The sequence below is a fragment of the Eptesicus fuscus genome, chromosome 6 (assembly GCF_027574615.1).
Source record: "Eptesicus fuscus isolate TK198812 chromosome 6, DD_ASM_mEF_20220401, whole genome shotgun sequence".
Lineage (NCBI taxonomy): Eukaryota > Metazoa > Chordata > Mammalia > Chiroptera > Vespertilionidae > Eptesicus > Eptesicus fuscus.
This window is the reverse complement of record NC_072478.1, coordinates 26,312,047-26,328,675: the sequence shown is the minus strand read 5'-3', so window position 1 is coordinate 26,328,675 and position 16,629 is coordinate 26,312,047. Positions and strand designations below refer to the sequence as shown.

The following is a 16,629-nucleotide window of genomic DNA, read 5'->3' as shown; positions in this document are numbered from 1 at the left end:
TTTTTTTTTTTAATGTTTTTATTGATTTTTGGAAGGGAAAGGGAGAGATAGAAACATCAATGAGAGAGAAACATTGATCAATCGGCAGCTTCTGGGATCAAGCCCACAACCCAGGCATGTGCCCTGACTGGGAATCAAACCAGTGACCTCTTGGTGATTGGGGCGATGTTCAATCCACTGAGCTACACTGGCTGGGCTCAAGGCCAACTTTGATCTGTCCCTCCCTGTCCCCCACTTCCCTGGATTATTGTAAAGCAAATCCCAATTTTCATTACATCTATAAATATTTCAGTATGTATGTCTAAAGGGATAAGGAATCTCCAAAAAGGCAACCACAATGCCACTTTCAAACCTAAAAAAATTACAATAGCCTTTCAGGCAGAACCGCCATCTTCCAGTAATTCGCCAAAATGACTAACACAAAGGGGAAAAGGAGAGGCACCCGTGCTGTGTTCTCCAGGCCTTTTGGGACACAGGGAGTTAGTTGTTCTTTGGCCACATACATGCGAATCTACAAGAAAGGTGGTATTAAAAAAAAAAAAAAAAAGTGATATTGTGGACATCAAGGGAATGGGCCCTGTTCAAAAAGGAATGCCCACAAATGTTACCAGGGCAAAGCTGGAAGTCTACAGTGTCACCCAGCATGCAGTGGGCATTACTGTGAACAAGCAAGTCAAGGGCAAGACTCTTGCCAAGAGAATTAACGTACATATTGAGCATATGAAGCACTCTAAGAGCCGAGATAGCTTCCTGAAACCTGTGAAGGAAAATGATCAGAAAAAGAAGGAAGCCAGAGAGAAAGGTACCTGGGTTCAACTGAAGCGTCAGCCTGCTCCACCCAGAGCAGCACACTTTGTGAGAACCAATGGGAAGGAGCCGGAGCTGCCGGAACCCATTCCCTATGAATTCATGGCATAAGTGAAAAAAAATAAAGAAAACTTCTGTGCTGATAAAAATGTTTCTCTTAATTGAGTGGACGTGTGGCATCCCTTCTCCCCCAAAGAATAAAGAAAACTTTGTGTCCTGCAAGAAAAAGAAAAACAAAAACATTTACAATATTTACAAATATCCAACCAGTGTCCAAATTTCAATACTTACAAAAAATTAAAATACTTACAAATATCCAACCAATGTCCAGATTTCCTCCGTCTCTATTTTTCTAGCTTGTTGCAACAAGTTGATAGATCTCTAAGTCTTTTGTAATTTCAGGTTTCCCCTTAATCTCTTTCTCGATCTCTCCCTCTTTTTCTTGTCTTTTTCCTTGAGATTCATTTGTTGGAGAAACAAGGTTGTTTTGTCTTGTAGACTTTCAGTTTGGATTTTGATGACTGGGTCAGGAAAGGTGGTGACATCTATCCTAGGTATTTCCTGTAACTTGGTGTATAAATCTAGAGAAATCTAACTGAATTCAGGGTCCCCTTTTTGGCAAGTGACCTCTTAGCTGGGGGTGTGTGCTTCCACCAGGAGGCACAAAAAGTCCAGTTGTCCCTTTTCCTGACCTTAGGAGCTGACGAGAATCCTTGTCTAGATCCACTATATATTATTCCCATAAGGGCTGCAAAATGGTAATATGCCAATTCTACCATGAAGTGAAGGGGTTTTTGTTTTTATTGTTTATAAGGTGCAAACCAGCCTGTTTGTATGGGAATGGGTGATTCCCGGTTTTCCGCAAACTTGATCCCATAATCGTGACCTGACGTCACTCCTCTGACCCCTGTGCCCCTAACCCCTTCCTCTCAGTCGAGTTGTTCTCTCCCCTTAACCTCTAGTCCTGGCCACTCCATAACGCCGGCTTTGGCCCAAATTCTACGGCCCCTAACCATCCCAGGCCAGATCCTGCCTTTGCCACCGGAGACGGACTTGCGGGACACCCAATAGTTTAAGCTACTGAGAGATGGCGCCCAATAGCGTGGGAGAGGAGGCGGGCCCTGGGAGGAGTCAATAGCTTAGGGAGGAGCCAAGCAGCAACCAGTAGTCTTCCCCGAGAGGCGGGACGCTGAGGAAAGCCAATCGCTGGAGGCACTCGGCGCAGCCGCACCCAAAGGCTCTGGGGCGGGGGTGTCGCTCTGACCCCGGCCGGTCCCACTCCGGGGCTCCGAGGCTATGGCCGGGAGCGGGTGGCTGGCGCTGCGGACGATGCCCGGGCCTGGCTGGGTGCGGGGCTCTGGCCCCGCCGTGCTGAGACGCCTGCGGGATGCGGCTGTGGTGCGGCCCGGCTTCCTGAGCGCGGCCGAGGAAGAGACGCTGAGGCGCGAGCTGGAGCCCGAGCTGCGCCGCCGCCGCTACGAGTTCGACCACTGGGACGCGGTGAGGCCGGCGGCGCTGGGGGCGGGGCCGCGCTGGGGGCGGGGTCACGTCAGAGGCGGAGGCAGGGACGTTGGGGGCGGGGCGGGAGGGGTGCTCTGTGGGGCGGGGCTACCTGGGGGCAGTACCTAGGACGGGGGCGGGGCTACGGGGGGGACGGGAGAGTGGCGCTGGGTGGGGCGGGGCTACGGCTGGGGGCAGGACCTTGGGCCTGGGGTTGGAGTCTTTGAAGATGAGGGCAGGGCCATAACTGGAGGCAGGACCTGGAACTGAAGGGTGTTTGGGGTACAGGACCAAGGTTAGATAGAGAAAGGGGTGTGGAACAGGGTGAGGGAGGGTCACCGTTTGGGGTCAGAAACTGACACAACATTGAATATTGGAGCGAGGCCAGCACTGGAGCCTGGATGTGGAACTGAACTGGAGCCAGAGGTTGGGTACAAAAGACTGAGGCCAAACTAAATGGGGCAGAGGTCAGGGTTTGAGTCCCAAGATCATGGCTTAGATAGGACAGAGTTTGTGAGTTGAGGGTGAGGTCAAGGGTCATGCTGGGAAAATCAGCCCTGGCTCTGCATTCTGTCCCTTCCTTAGTTTCCCTGTCTTCTCCCCAGAGCGCCCCCCACCCCCACCCCCGGAGTTTCCAGGCTTGACCTGAGCTCTCTCTGCAGGCCATCCATGGCTTCCGAGAGACAGAAAAGTCTCGCTGGTCAGAGGCAAGCCGAGCCATCCTGCAGCGTGTTCAGGCAGCCGCCTTTGGCCCAGGCCAGACCCTGCTGTCCTCAGTGCACGTGTTGGACCTGGAACCTCGGGGCTACATCAAGCCACATGTTGACAGCATCAAGGTGGGCAGAAGCCAGCAGCTTGAAGCTCCCAGCTGAGGTTGGGCCAGCCTGGCCAGAGCCTGACCTACCACCATGCTCCCTCTTCCAGTTCTGCGGAACCACCATCGCTGGCCTGTCCCTGCTGTCTCCCAGTGTCATGCGGCTGGTACACACCCAGGAGCCTGGGGAGTGGCTAGAACTCTTGCTGGAGCCATGCTCACTGTACATCCTTAGGTACTGCCCAGCCAAGAAGCCACCCCACTAATCACTGGTCAGACACTACCCAGCACTTCAAGCACCTTCTCTCATTCAGCCCTCACAGAAAATACTACCATCCCCTACATAGCAGACGCTTAGCCTGGAACAGGGGTGCCCTCACCCTACCCAGTCATAGCCTCTGTTTTCTCTTTCAGAGACTCTGCCCGTTATGACTTCTCCCATGAGATCCTTCGGGATGAAGAGTCCTTTTTTGGGGAACTTCGGGTTCCCAGAGGCCGACGCATCTCCGTGATCTGCCGCTCCCTCCCTGAGGGGGTAGGACCAGAGGAGCCTGGGCAGCCACCCCCAGCCTGCTGACCCCCAGGCCCTTTGCCCAGCTTCTCAGGGACACTGTTTGTGAATAAAGCTAGGAAATGGACAAGGTAGCCTTCCTTGCACTGGCTGTTTGCTGGGGCTGGGATCTGCAAGGGAAGCCCAGACCCTACCTGCCCACCAACCAGAAGCTACGATGACAGGGTCAGGTGCACCCCACTGAACACAGAATCACAAGACCCCAGGATCAATTTCCTTTATTGTGTCCCCTGCTGGCATCCCCAGCCCACCCCATCTTCTCATCTTCTGGGCATCTAGGTCTCCAATAAACAAGTCATCAGACCTCTGGTGTGGTTGCAGGGCCCCATCTGAGCACCCTCAGCCACTGCAGCCGCAGGCAGCCGCTGAGAGCTGGGGCAGCCACTGCCAGCGGTGGTGATCATCCAGGAAGGCCACGTCAGCATAGCGGGTGGGCTGGCAGCAGGGGCTTCCATGTGCTCGGCCCTGGCTCCGCAGCCAGGCCAGCGTCAGGCTGTGTTGGGAGCGGGCACCTCTGGGACAACTGCCAGCACAATAGCGGAAGATGATCGTCTCCTCCGAAGCGTAGCCCAGGCCCAGCTCCACCACTGGCAGGGCCAAGCTCCGCAGCTGGCATGGGCCAGCCGGGGCTCGGCGCAGGCGGGCACCTGGGTGGGGACAAGGGGCAGTTGACAGCGGTCAGGGGTTGGCCAGGAAGGAGTTGGGGAGTCACATGGGGTGCTGGGGGTCCTTACCCAGCTGTGCCTTCCAGGTCCCTATGTCTGCTGCTAGCTCAGACGAGAGCGTTCCCTCCACCACTGGAGCCCCTGGAGTACCCGGGTCCCCGCCGAGGCCCAACTGCAGGGATAGAAGCAGCAGAGAGCCGAGCAGGACTCTTCCTATGGCCATTGTGACGAACAGGTCCTGAGGATGGAGATGTCCTGCGCTCTCAATTTATCCCCATCTGGGCTGGGAAATAACCGCTTCACTGCCGGATGCTGCATGGGCACGAAGGCCCCATGTCCCCCCACATCCTCAGACCCAGGCAGGCCAACTCCCTCTGTCCCACATTCTTTCCTTCTAAGAGTTAAGGGCTCACCCCCACATCCAGACATTCCATAGATCTATTTCTGACACCCCCTCCACACCTTGATTTAAGAGTTGTAGCGGCAGCCAGGGCCCAGCCCAGGGTGAGCATCCAGGGTCCCTGCCCCACTGTCCCACCTGCCATCTGGAAGGAGAGGTGCGGGGGAGGGGGGGTTCTGTGGGTCTCCCATTGGGGCCCCTCCCCATTCAAGCAGGGTGCTGAGGCTCAGGAGCCCCTGTGTTGGGCACCAGGTGGAATGGATATGTGGGGGTGGGGGGAGCGGGAGCAGGAAAGAGGTGGTTTGGCAGGTGAATTAGCTAATGGGGACTCATCCATCATGGCTCCAGCCTAGAGGATTAAGACATCGTGCCCCTGTGTCTGGGCCTGGCTGAGCCAGTGTCAAAACAGGAAAAGGGAGAGGCTCTAGGACAGCCAAGAGTTGGGACACGAGGGGCCGGAAGCTCACCCTGCAGGGTCTCTAGAAGGCCCACCTGAGGACCCTGGAACCTCAGCCCGGGTCCTGGTGTCTAGAGCATCAGCAAGAAGAGAGGTGACTCCCACTGGGTCTTAGAGGCAGTTGCAAATCACAGTGACTTCAATACCCTGTCCCTGTGGCCCCTGGGAAGTGAGACTGTCCCTTGCCTCTGAAAGGAGGCTAATCAGTCCCTCCCACATGCGGTTCTGAGGACAGTGTTTAACATGGTGTTTGGCACTGAGGAGCTTGGGAGAGCTTTTGAAGCAAAGGAAATTCAAATAGCTTTTGCACGTTTGAAGAGGTGCTTGACCTCACACAGGTGAGACTGAGTTAAAACTCGACTTGGAACCCAAGATTTGCAAAAATCAGAGTGCTTCCACATGGCTGGGGTGCACGCATGACAGGTGCATCCCCAAGCTCTGGGTGGGAGTGTAAGTTGGTAGCCGTTGAGCAGTTGATACTGCAACTGCAAATCCCATCCCTTTGACCCCGAAACTGCTTCAGGAATTTGTGCTTAGCAGGTGAGCAGACACAAACTCAGGGCTATTTGCTGCTTTCTATCAGCAAAAGATCAGAAATGACCGGAAATCCACACACAGGGGATTGCTTCACTAATTTGGTGTGGTTCTTATTGCAGTGCCTAGTGAGACTACTTTCTTTTTTAAAAAATATATTTTATTGATTTTTTATAGAGAGGAAGGGAGAGGGAGAGAGTTAGAAACATCGATGAGAGAGAAACATCAATCAGCTGCCTCCTGCACACTCCCCACTGGGGATGTGCCTGCAACCAAGGTACATGCCCTTGACTGGAATCGAACCTGGGACCCCTGAGTCCGCAGGCCGACGCTCTATCCACTGAGCCAAACCGGTCAGGGCAAGACTACTTTCAGAAGTAGTCCAAAGTCACCCAGAATTAAACACAGGCAGAATTTGAACCCAGGTTCTGTGGAACACAAGGCCCCTGCTCCTAACCACTGAGGCTAAAGGCTTTAGGTCACAGTCCTTGGTCGTGAGTATAGGGGTAAAAATCCCAGCGCAAAGGGTGAGAGCATCTTTCCTGCTGCCCCAAAAAGGCCTGGCGGAAGTATGGGGAGGGAGGTTGGACCAACCTGGGACATTCCTAGGAATTAGCCTGACATCTCAGGCATTCCCATTTGACAGCCAAGGTCCTGTGGAACTGGGTGGGGAAGTTTTCCACCTGCAGTTTCCAGCCGAGGGCAAGACAGAAATCTGGATCACTTGGGATAGGGGTTCAAAAGTAGCACCTGCTGCCAAATTTCATTTCCAGCAGCATTATTGTCTATGAAATTGAACAGTCCTCCCACTACAGAACACCTAGCAATGCTGGAAAAAATAAATGCATAACCAACTTGTGAGAAAGGAAAGCCCCAGAAACATCACTGGAAAGCTGAAAAAGGTGCCAACATCAGCAATAAAAGGGATTTGGGTTTTCACTGTCACGTAGGGACAGAGTCCTGAGCTGAGAACCATCCCAAATGGGCTCAGGCTGGGACTCGTGGGGCACCTGGTGGGAGCAAAGGCAAAAACCATTCACAAGGACTGGCCTGTAGACCATCCAGGAGTCCCACAGATAGAGCCCGAAGCTGGCCACCAGCTTCCCTATCCAAGATTACAATCAATCAATCATGAAGAGTAGTCAGAAGATAGAACAGGAAGCCTGTGAGCTTCAGGTGCTGATGTGTCTGATGAAAACTGTCAGACAAGATGCTTAAAATAAAAATGTGAAAAGGATGAAAAACATTTAGGACAGTCCAGCCTGCGTGGCTTAGTGGTTGAGCATCAACCTATGAACCAGGAGGTCATAGTTCGATTCCCAGTCAGGGGACATGCCCGGGTTGCAGGCTTGATCCCCAGTGTGGGGTGTGTAGGAGGCAGCCAATCAGTGATTCTCATCATTGATATTCCTCTCTCTCTCTGAAATCAATAAAAATATATTTAAAAAACACACACATTAAGGACAAAACACTCAAAACAGACCAGCTGCCCTGGCCAGTGTGGCTCAGTTGGTTGAGCATCATCCTGTGCACCAGGGGATTGCCAGTTTGATTCGCAGTCAGAGCACACATCCAGGTTGCAGTGTTGGTCCCCCATTGGGGTGTGCACAAGAGGCAACCAATCAATGTTTTTCTCATGGATGTTTCTCTTTCTCTAAAATCAATAAAAACATTTTAAACTAGTCCTAGCCAGTTTGGCTCAGTGGGTAGAGCGTTAGCCTGCAGACTGAAAGGTCCCGGGTTTGATTCCAGTCAAGGGCACATGCCCGGGGTTGCTGGTTCAATCCCCAGTACGGGGCATGCAGGAGGCAGCTGATCAATGATTCTCATCATTTTGTTTCTCTCTCTCCCTCTCCCTTCCTCTCTGAAATCAATAAAAATATAAAATTAAAAAAAAAAACACACAACAGACCAGCCGATCAGAAAAAGAAACAGCTGAAGAGATAACTGACAAAGTGGAAGACAGACTTGAAGAAATCACCCCATGTGCAAAATAAGTTCTAAGAGACATCTCAAGGTTCTAGAAGGAGGAGTGGGGGAGAATAAGAGAAGTAAATCGAGAAGAATGCTGCTTAGGTTTTTCCAACTTATTAATGCTGGGGCCTGGGATTCAGGGAGCAGGGTGACAAGTGGACAGTGGGACCCACAGCAATGAGTATGTGGAATTCAAGAGCGCATGAACTTCTGGAGACGAGCTTATTTATTGGGCAAAAGGGTGGGGCCAGCCCCTCACTCCTTGAGGGAGAAGTGCATCTTGTCATTGATCATCTTACGCTCAGGGTTTAGACGTTTGAGGATCTGGGCAAGCACATTCACTGTCTGCTCGCTACTCAGCCCTGTCTTCTTGGTCTGGAACTTTTTCAGCAGGTCTTTCGTGGTCATGGGCTTCCGTGTCAGGTAGCGGCGCACAGCATCCTCAGTCACCTGCACATCACTGAGGAGCGCAGTGGAGAGTGGGGAATTAGTGGGTGGCCCTCCTTCCCAGTGGTCCCCATCCTGTCCCTGCTGTCCTCACCAACTTACCCACTGCTGGGGGTTGACTTCCCAGATTGGGGCTGAGGGGTCGACTTCCCAGACAGGCTCTGGGGTCCACTGTCCAGCCGCAACCGCTTAGCTGCTGTCGTCTCATTTGTCCGCTTTCCTGTGAGAGCAGAGGCAGGGCCGGATATTAGAAATGTGAAACTGGACATGTCGGGAGACCTCAGGCTGGGTGGTGCTTAGATTATGGATACAAGGGGCTCGGGCAGATAGGTGTCTGCCCCTTGATCTGGCCTCAGATCCTGACGCTCAGTGCACACAAGAACAGAGGTCAAGTGGGACGGGAAGGCCACTCACCTTGCTCCAGTTTGCTGGCAGCTGCTCGAAGGGTGGAGGAGGTGTTGCCACTCTCTGTGCTGGGTGTGCCTGGCCGGCTATTGCCCCTTGAGCTGCCCCCTGATGGCTTCCGCTCTCTCTTGGGGGGAGTCTTCTTTTTCTGCAAATTTTAGGATTGGGGATGTGAGTCTGGAAACAGACACCAGGGCTGACATCCCTCCTCCCAACCCTGGCTGGGCCTTACCGCCATGAAGAGAGCTGAGGAGGCCTCACTGTCAATGTCACTCTCTTCTGAGCTGTCAGACTCATCACTGCTGTCTGTATGGGGACAGAGAAGAGCTGTCAGGATGAGAGGCACCCACTCCCACCCTCAGCTCTATCTCAGATAATGGGGGTCTAGTAGGGGGCAGAGTGGACAGAAGCCTATACAGCCAAGCCCACCTCTCTTCCGCTTCTTCTCTTGTGGTGTGGGTGCCTTCTTCTCCTCCTCCTCCTCCTTGTCCTCCTCAGGAGGCTTCTCCTCCTCACTCTCCTCGCTGCTTTCGCTCCGCTCATCCACGCCCTTGGGGCCCTCCTCCTGCTGGGTGACCTTGGGCTTGCCCTCCGGCTCTTCAGAACTGCTGTAAGACAGAGAGTGAGCAGAGGGTGAGTGAGCTCTTCCTCCAGGCTGTCCCAGGGTCTCACACCTGCCTCCCGCTTGCCTCACCTGGAGCCATCAGACATGTAGTCCACCTCCTGGCCCTCAAAGTCCCCATCGTCACTGTCCTCAAAGGCCTCATCATCTGACCCCTTCTTCTTCTTCTTCTTCCGGCCTCCCTTAGTCATCGGTGCCTTCTTCTTGGCCTTGGGGGCTTTGCCACCACCTGGGGAAGTGGAGGGGGGCTGAGCACTCATCGTGGTTTGTATATTCAAGGACATTGGGACATCTCAGGCTTTGACAAAGGGGGAAAGATGACCAGGGCTGGCCAATTCTTGGAGAAAGCAAAGGGCTTGTCTAGGGGAAACACCTGTCATGTGCAAACCAAACCAATCTGGGATCTATACCCCCTGGCCACAGCCTTTCTCTAATCTCACACTGAGGGCCACTGTCCTCTGCACTAAATCACCCTTGGAGCCCAGAGCCACCTGGAATGATTCAAACTGGTGGATCCTAAGTCATCTCCTGCCCTGCCTGTCTTTCCCTTGGAAACCTCAATCAAGTCCATCCCATCATATCTTTTTTAAAATATGTTTGTTTGTTTGTTTGTTTGGGGGGAAGAGAGAGATGGAAACATTGATATGAGAAACATCAATCCACATGCACCCCGACCACAGATGAAGCCTGCAACTTGGGCATGTGCCCTGACTGGGAACTGAACTGGAGACCTTTCAGTGCATGGAATGATGCTCAACCAACTGAACCACACCGGCCAGGGGCCATCACTCATTTCTGCCTCCTGCTCATTCTGGTGCTTCCCCAAGTGGCCCTGCACGGCATGTTGTGCCTGCCTCTCATCTCCCAGAAAGCTGTAAACTGTTTTTTTCAGTGGCATTAATCACTCTGTGTTGTCACTCAACTACCTTTATAAAGTAAGACTCAAGCACGACTTAGGCAGCTGTGCCGAACACCCCAGCCGCCAGGGGAGGCGCTGCCCAGGCTCACCCTCCTCGCCGCTGGCCTCGCTGTCATCAGACGACATCTCCAGGTCGTCTTCCAGGTCGTGGATGCGCAGCTCACTGGGCTTTTTGCGGCCACGCTTATCCTTCTCCTCATCCTCCTCGTCCTGGTCCTGGTCTTTGAGCCGCCGCTGCTGCATGATGCTGAAGTGGTTCAGGACTTTGTTCCTCCTGCAGGCAGAGGTAAGGGGTACGCTGGCGTCTGATAACAGGCCTGGCTCCAGGCCCTCCTCCAGGGACCAGGTCTCCTCCCTGCACTTCACTGGATGTTCCCCAGAAGGGAACCACAGACATGAGTTAGGTGATAAGAGGGATGATCTGACCCCAGGGGACTCACACATAACATGGACACCCTAAAATCACATGGGGAGAGCTGACCCTTTTTCAGTTCCCTCTGCTCTGAGCTCTCAAAGAGAAGGTGTTGGTGTGGTGTTGGCATCCCAGCACCTCTCTCAGCTCAAGACCAATTTCAGGTCCACACAAAGGCACATCAAAATTAAAATGGCATGCCGAAGCCGGTTTGGCTCAGTGGGTAGAGCGTCGGCCTGCAGACTCAAGGGTCCCGGGTTCGATTCCGGTCAAGGGCATGTACCTTGGTTGTGGGCACATCCCCAGTGGGGGGTGTGCAAGAGGCGGCTGATCGATGTTTCTCTCTCATCGATGTTTCTAACTCTCTATCCCTCTCTCTTCCTCTCTGTAAAAAATCAATAAAATATATATATTAAAAAAAAAATTAAAATGGCAAAGGTGCCCGGCCGGCCGGCATGGCTCAGTGGTTGAACATCAACCTATGAACCAGGAGGTCAAGGTTCAATTCTCAGTCAGAGCACATGCCCGGGTTTCAGGCTCAGTCTCCAGTGGGGGGCGTGCAGGAGGCAGCCTATCAATGATTCTCTCTCATCATTGATGTTTCTGTCTCTTTCCCTCTCCCTTCTCCCTTCTTCTCTGAAATCAATATCAATATTTATTTATTTATTTATTTATTTATTTGAAGTAAAGGGATGGAAAAAGATATTTCATGCAAACAGAAATGGGAAAAAAAAGCTGGGGTAGCAATATTTATATCAGACAAAATAGATTTCAAAACAAAGGCCATAACAAGACCCATCTCAGGCAACAGATATCTGCAGCTGATCCAGCCTAGACCTCCTGCCTGGGGAAACTCAAGGCATCCAGGGACACCCTGCCCTGCTTTCAGTCACCAACTCCTTAGCCCTCACAGGACCCTGTACATCCCTGATGGTTTGGTTTATGTCTCCCCACCGGAATGAGAGCCCCTCAGGGCCTGGTGGGGTCTGGCTTGGTCATCTCTGAGTCCCCACCTCCCAGCTGGGCATAAAGTTATGGTGACCTACCTCATTTCCAATATTTTGGCTCTACACTGGTGAAGCTGAGAGACAACACTCTCTGCATCCTGCTTCCCTCCCAGCCTTACTCACCTCTCCCACTCCTCCTCGGCTTCTTCAGCAGTGAGCGTACGGTGCCGGGCCAACGGCGTGAAGTTGTACCAGTTGTGGACTGGGAAAGCTTCAAAAGCCCCATCAGGGCACTGGGTGAAGATATAGTAGGACGTGTTCTCTGTCACACCTCCCTTCTTTATACCCTTGAACCTGCAAAGAGCCATGGTCACAGCCTGTGTCCAGAGAGACCCGCCCTGGCCCACCATGCCCCAAGGCCTGTCCCTTCTACAGAGCCACCTGGTTTCTCTGAGCAAAATCAGAGGCTGGGAGGCTTTGGGCTAGCTCTTGAACTGTCCGAGCCTTGATTTCCAAATCTGGAAAGCAGGGCCAGTGCTCCTCACCCTGCAGAGCGGGCTCACGGCTTCCCCCATTTTACATATCATGGTCCTTTCAAGGAAGGAAATGTTAGATAACCTGAAGAGCACAGGCCCTGCAGTCAGCCCCTCTGATCTGCCTCCAGGCTGCTCCTTGGGCCTGAACCACTGCAAGCCTCCTCCTGGCTTCTGCCCTTACACTGGTCAGGGCTCATGCAGGAGGCAACTTCCCACACAAAAGTCCAGGCAACGTTAGAGTGCCCCTTCCCTGCTTACCACCTTCAAGGTGGCCCCTGGATGTATATGAACAGGGCAGGTGCCCTTAGGACTCTTACACAAGCACCAACTTGATTTACCTTTAAAAATAAAATCCCATAAAAGAGATAAACCAAAGAACTTATATGCAGAGCCCCAGACATGGGCAACAGGGTGGTGAAGACCTTGGGAGGGAGTGGGTAGGGCTGGGCCGAGGTGGGTAAAGGAGGGTAAAATGGGAGACATCTGTAATACTAACAATAAAATATATACAATGAGTAGCCAGATTATTATGATCTCTGAATATATAATAATCTGGCCACTCAGTATATATATTATATTAGAGACCTGGTGCATGAATTTGTGCATGGGTGGGGTCCGGCCAGCCTGGCCAGGGGGAGGGGACATGGGCGGTTGGCCGGCCTGCCTGCTGGTTGAACTCCTGGTTGAGGGGACAAATTGTATATTAGCCTTTTATTACACTGAGCGGCCAGATTATTATGCGTTCAGAGATCATAATAATCTGGCCACTCAGTGTATATGTTAAAAAATAGAATGAATAAATAAATAATAAAATAAAACCCCATGATGGAGGACATGCTGTCACCTGCACTGTGCATATGGGGCATACAAGTTCTGAGAGAACACCCCACAAAGTGAGGGCATGAGGGAAGAGGAGGGTGGGCACCTGCTGCCATCACCACTTACTTCCTGCCCGACTTGCCATTGACTCGGAGCAGCCAGGGCTGGTCCTCAGGTCGGAACTCCTTGAGGACAATGCCGTACTTCTTCCTCCGAGCCTCCTCCCGAAGCTTTCGGTTAAACTCACTGCCTGCACCTGACTCAGGCAGCTCCTCCTCTTGGTAAATCTTCTTGTTGCTCAGATCTCGCTCTAGCCGGGCCTGGGGGAACAGGGTGGGGGAAGCAGGAAACAAAATCTTCAAGGCACCTGCCTTTGCTCAGGCTGTGCCCCTACCCCTAAGAATACCCTTTATTCTCTCCAAGCTGAGCTACAGACACTCCAAGTCAACTTCTTGCTCGGCAAAACAAAAGCAGAAAGTCGGCGCTCAGTGAATGTGAGTGAAGGGATAAGAGCAAGCTTTGTACTATGTCTATTTGTGCAGCTTTTTGAAAGTTTGAAATTATTTCCAAATGAAAATGAAAAAAAACACACAGTAAAAAACAAAAAAACCACAGTAAGTTCATAGTGGTAGTAAAACAGAAACAACAATGAGCCCTAACCAGTTTGGCTCAGTGGATAGAGTGTCGTTCTGCAGACCAAAGGGTCCCTGGTTCAATTCCAGTCCAGGGCACATACCTTGGATGCAGGCTCCTCCCTGGCCCGGGGCCCTGGTCAGGGCTCATGCAGGAGGCAACTAATTCAAGTGTTTCTCTCACTTCAATGTTTCTCTGTCTTACCCTCTCTCTTTCACTCTCCCTAAAAAAAAATCAATGGAAAAATATCCACAGGTGAGGATTAACAAAAAACAACAACAATGAAAACAACCTGCTTGCCTGGCTGGCATGGCTCAGTGGTTGAGTGTCGACCTATGAACCTAGAGGCCACGGTTCTGATTCAGTCAGGGCACATGCTTGAGTTGCAGGCTCAATCCCCAGTAGGGGGCATGCAGGAGGCAGTCAATTAATGATTCTCTCGCATCATTGATGTTTTTATCTCTCTCTCCCTCTCCCTTCCTCTCTGACATTAATAAAAATATATTTAAAAATAAAGAAAAAAGAAAAAAACCTGCTTGGAATTGGCCTTCCTCTCTCTGCATTCGACTCTGGACTGCCCCATGAATTCAGAAGCCATTAAAGGCTGAGGTTTTCCAAATTTTAATCTCTGGACAATTTAACAGTAGATATTATTTTAAAATGTATGTTTATAATTCTGCCCTGGGCCTCACCCCTCAATATCCAATCCATCAACAAACCCTGTCAGCTCCACCTCCAAAACCCACTATAGGTCAATCATTTCTCATCACCTGTTTGCTCCAAAGCCCCATCATTGCTCACCAGGACCACAGCTGTCACCTCTACCCTGCTTCATCTGCCCTCCACCCTACAGCAGCCAGATCACTTTACAAAACCCCCATGTAAAACCCTTAATGGTTTCTGCTATAGACTGAATGTTCGTATCTCCGTCCCAAAATGCATATGTTGAAACCTAACACCTGTGGATGGTATCTTGGGAGGTGATTTTATCATGAGGGTGGAGCCCTTATACCAAAGGGTCCCGGAGAGTTCCCTTGCCCCTTCCTAGAGGACACAGCGAGAAGAGTGCTGCCTATGAACTAGAAAGCGGGTCTTTCCAGACACCAAATCTGCTGGTGCCTTAATCTTGGACTTTCAGCCTCCTGAGCTGTGAGCAATAAATGGCTGTTGTTTATATGATGTTCTGTTAGAGCAGCCCCAACGGACTGAGAAAACTCCCAAAGCCCTTACAGTGGGGACTCTGAGACCATCTGTAGGATGTGGCCTTCTCTTTTGCCCAGAAAAATCTAGGCCCAAAATGCCCATCAGTGGGCACAATTTCTAAATGTTCTCCTTTCAGGAGAAGGCTTCCTGCAGGGCCTGACAAGTTTTACTCAGAGCCCAGCAGCTCAACCTGTACTTTAGTTGTCACTTATCTCCACTGGGGAAGCACTGAGGAAACACACTTAGTTACTGTTACAGCCACGACATTCACAACCAATTCTCATTCCCCTCAGAACCGGGACTGACCTGATTCCAAGTAGCGAAGTTGACTTTATCAGCTGCATTGAAGGCCATGATGTTATATTTTTTGGTTGTATTTCTGGAATGATCAAGAAGAGGTACCGCTCAATCCATCATTCAACAAACCCTCCCGGGTTCAGCCCTTTGTGACAGGCAATGCTGAGGACCCTTAAAACATCCCAGAGGTCCCAAGTCTGTCAGGGAAGCCAGATCCATACTCTCAACCCATGCAGAAAAAGGTACAAAGATTTAGGGGAACCAAGATGAATAATCGGGAACTCAGCCCTAGGCAGGAGGGAGGGCAAGCAGAGAATGCTTCCTGGAGGAGGAAAATACTGGAACTGGTTTTGGGGATCAACAAGAATCCACCAGCAGTCACAGCTGGGGATAAGGCATTCCTGGCAGAGGGAATGTTAGGCCAGGGGCTGCATCGCTTGCATATTAATGTACTCATTCATTCATTCCGCTCAAAAAACAGTGATACCCCAGAGAGTCCTCAGCTCAATCCCAGCCCTGCCCTCAAGTCGCTGCCAGTCTGAAGGATGAATCACAGGCAAGGCAGCGCCTGGCATGCCTAGAGGCTCTTAAAGGTTTTAATTGTTAGGGGAGGGGGGAGGGGAAGGGGGGGTTAAGACTTACTTGGGAACTCGAACCACATACTCAGTGACATTCTGGCTGCCAGGGCCCTGCGCGGAGAAAAAGCGGGACGGCGAGTGAGGGACTGATGACTGAGGCCGTCGGAACCCCTGGACCCCGCCTCATACTTACGAAGGCCGCCATGGGCAAGGGTCGGTGGTTCGGGTCTGGTCCAATCCGTGTTCTTTTCGCCTCTCCTGCGGTCCGCGACCCTCACACCGGGGAAAGCCGCCTTCGCGGGATCCGGTCTTTGGCCCCGAATGAGGACCCCGAGTCCGAGGTGCCACCGATCCTGAGTAAAACTACCCGGAAGCGCTGCTGGGTCTGCTCAGTGGCCGCTCCTCACACATCTGCGCCTGCGCCTAACCTGAGACACTCTCCCGCGGACCGCGGACCGCGTCACGACCGCAGCCTCCGCCTTTGCCCCGGGACCTCAGTGAGCTGTCACCTAGCCTCCTGGTGCCTTTCGGAGCAGAGAACCTGTCTGGGTCAGAGGCAACTACCTTCTGGAGTTCGTACAGCGGCTGACCGCTTTATATAATGCGGGTACTCTGCTCGTGACGTAAGCACGTCCTTACGTGACGCCAGCACGCAAAAGGCAGCGGGGCATTCTGGGAGGGGAAGGAGAAACCACGCACCCTCACGGACTCTCCAAGCCTAGGGCTGCCCCGCCCCACTACGGAAGTGAGTTCCAGGAGGCCGCGTCACCATAGCAACCGAAGCCTCAGTCACACCACGCAGCCGCGGCACCACTACCTCTTTGGAGTTCATTTCTTCTCCCTGCCCCGGGGCGTGGGGAGAGACACACCATCATCTTGCTAAGTGATTGGGCCAGGTGCCCTGGTGAAGTTGAGACGAGCCGGAAGAGGTCAGGGCCAGAGCTGAGATGGGGCGGGATAACCCCCCGGGCCCCTGGCAGGGCGGGTCTGTCCTAGTCCAAGCTGCCCCCGATGGGCAGACCCCTGAGGCCCCAGGAGAACGGTAACATCGTGGGGGTGGCAGGCTTACTGGGGGAAGGGAAGGAGGCT

The 16,629-nt window shown here is 52.4% G+C and overlaps 3 protein-coding genes and 1 pseudogene across 4 annotated transcripts; 2 read left to right on the top strand and 2 right to left on the bottom strand.

The window, feature by feature from the left end:
- Positions 1–262: 262 nt before the first annotated feature.
- On the top strand, positions 263–1,022 carry LOC129149415 (60S ribosomal protein L21-like; annotated as a pseudogene).
- Positions 1,023–2,013: 991 nt separating this feature from the next.
- On the top strand, positions 2,014–3,766 carry ALKBH7 (alkB homolog 7). Its single transcript, XM_008150561.3, has 4 exons — positions 2,014–2,307; positions 2,970–3,143; positions 3,232–3,356; positions 3,536–3,766. Exons 1-4 carry the CDS (start codon positions 2,104–2,106, stop codon positions 3,696–3,698), a joined length of 666 nt encoding a protein of 221 aa, XP_008148783.1. The 5' UTR covers positions 2,014–2,103; the 3' UTR covers positions 3,699–3,766.
- Positions 3,767–3,899: 133 nt separating this feature from the next.
- On the bottom strand, positions 3,900–4,583 carry PSPN (persephin). Its single transcript, XM_008150778.3, has 2 exons — positions 4,427–4,583; positions 3,900–4,339 (listed from the first exon to the last, which is right to left on the bottom strand). The coding sequence occupies exons 1-2, from the start codon at positions 4,578–4,580 to the stop codon at positions 4,032–4,034; spliced, it is 462 nt and encodes a 153-aa protein (XP_008149000.2). The 5' UTR covers positions 4,581–4,583; the 3' UTR covers positions 3,900–4,031.
- Positions 4,584–7,930: 3,347 nt separating this feature from the next.
- GTF2F1 (general transcription factor IIF subunit 1) lies at positions 7,931–16,159 on the bottom strand. Of its 2 annotated transcripts, XM_008150560.3 has the most exons (12): positions 15,734–16,159; positions 15,605–15,651; positions 14,972–15,044; positions 12,956–13,149; positions 11,658–11,828; positions 10,205–10,389; positions 9,269–9,425; positions 9,004–9,182; positions 8,807–8,880; positions 8,584–8,722; positions 8,272–8,389; positions 7,931–8,182 (listed from the first exon to the last, which is right to left on the bottom strand). In XM_008150560.3, the coding sequence occupies exons 1-12, from the start codon at positions 15,743–15,745 to the stop codon at positions 7,978–7,980; spliced, it is 1,554 nt and encodes a 517-aa protein (XP_008148782.1). In that variant the 5' UTR covers positions 15,746–16,159; the 3' UTR covers positions 7,931–7,977. The 2 variants fall into 2 exon arrangements, with proteins under 2 accessions (XP_008148782.1, XP_028014920.1); XM_028159119.2 differs by lacking the exon at positions 11,658–11,828.
- Between the last annotated feature and the right edge of the window lie 470 nt (positions 16,160–16,629).

Coding starts and splice junctions, on each gene's coding strand:
- ALKBH7 (XM_008150561.3), top strand. CDS start 2,104: ATGGCCGGGAGCGGGTGGCTGGCGCTGCGGACGATGCCCGGGCCTGGC. Junction 3,144..3,231: donor CACATGTTGACAGCATCAAG/GTGGGCAGAAGC, acceptor TCCCTCTTCCAG/TTCTGCGGAACCACCATCGC. Junction 3,357..3,535: donor TGCTCACTGTACATCCTTAG/GTACTGCCCAGC, acceptor TTTCTCTTTCAG/AGACTCTGCCCGTTATGACT.
- PSPN (XM_008150778.3), bottom strand. CDS start 4,580: ATGGCCATAGGAAGAGTCCTGCTCGGCTCTCTGCTGCTTCTATCCCTG. Junction 4,340..4,426: donor GACCTGGAAGGCACAGCTGG/GTAAGGACCCCC, acceptor GTCCCCACCCAG/GTGCCCGCCTGCGCCGAGCC.
- GTF2F1 (XM_008150560.3), bottom strand. Junction 15,045..15,604: donor TATGTGGTTCGAGTTCCCAA/GTAAGTCTTAAC, acceptor TGATCATTCCAG/AAATACAACCAAAAAATATA. Junction 8,183..8,271: donor AAGTCAACCCCCAGCAGTGG/GTAAGTTGGTGA, acceptor TGCGCTCCTCAG/TGATGTGCAGGTGACTGAGG.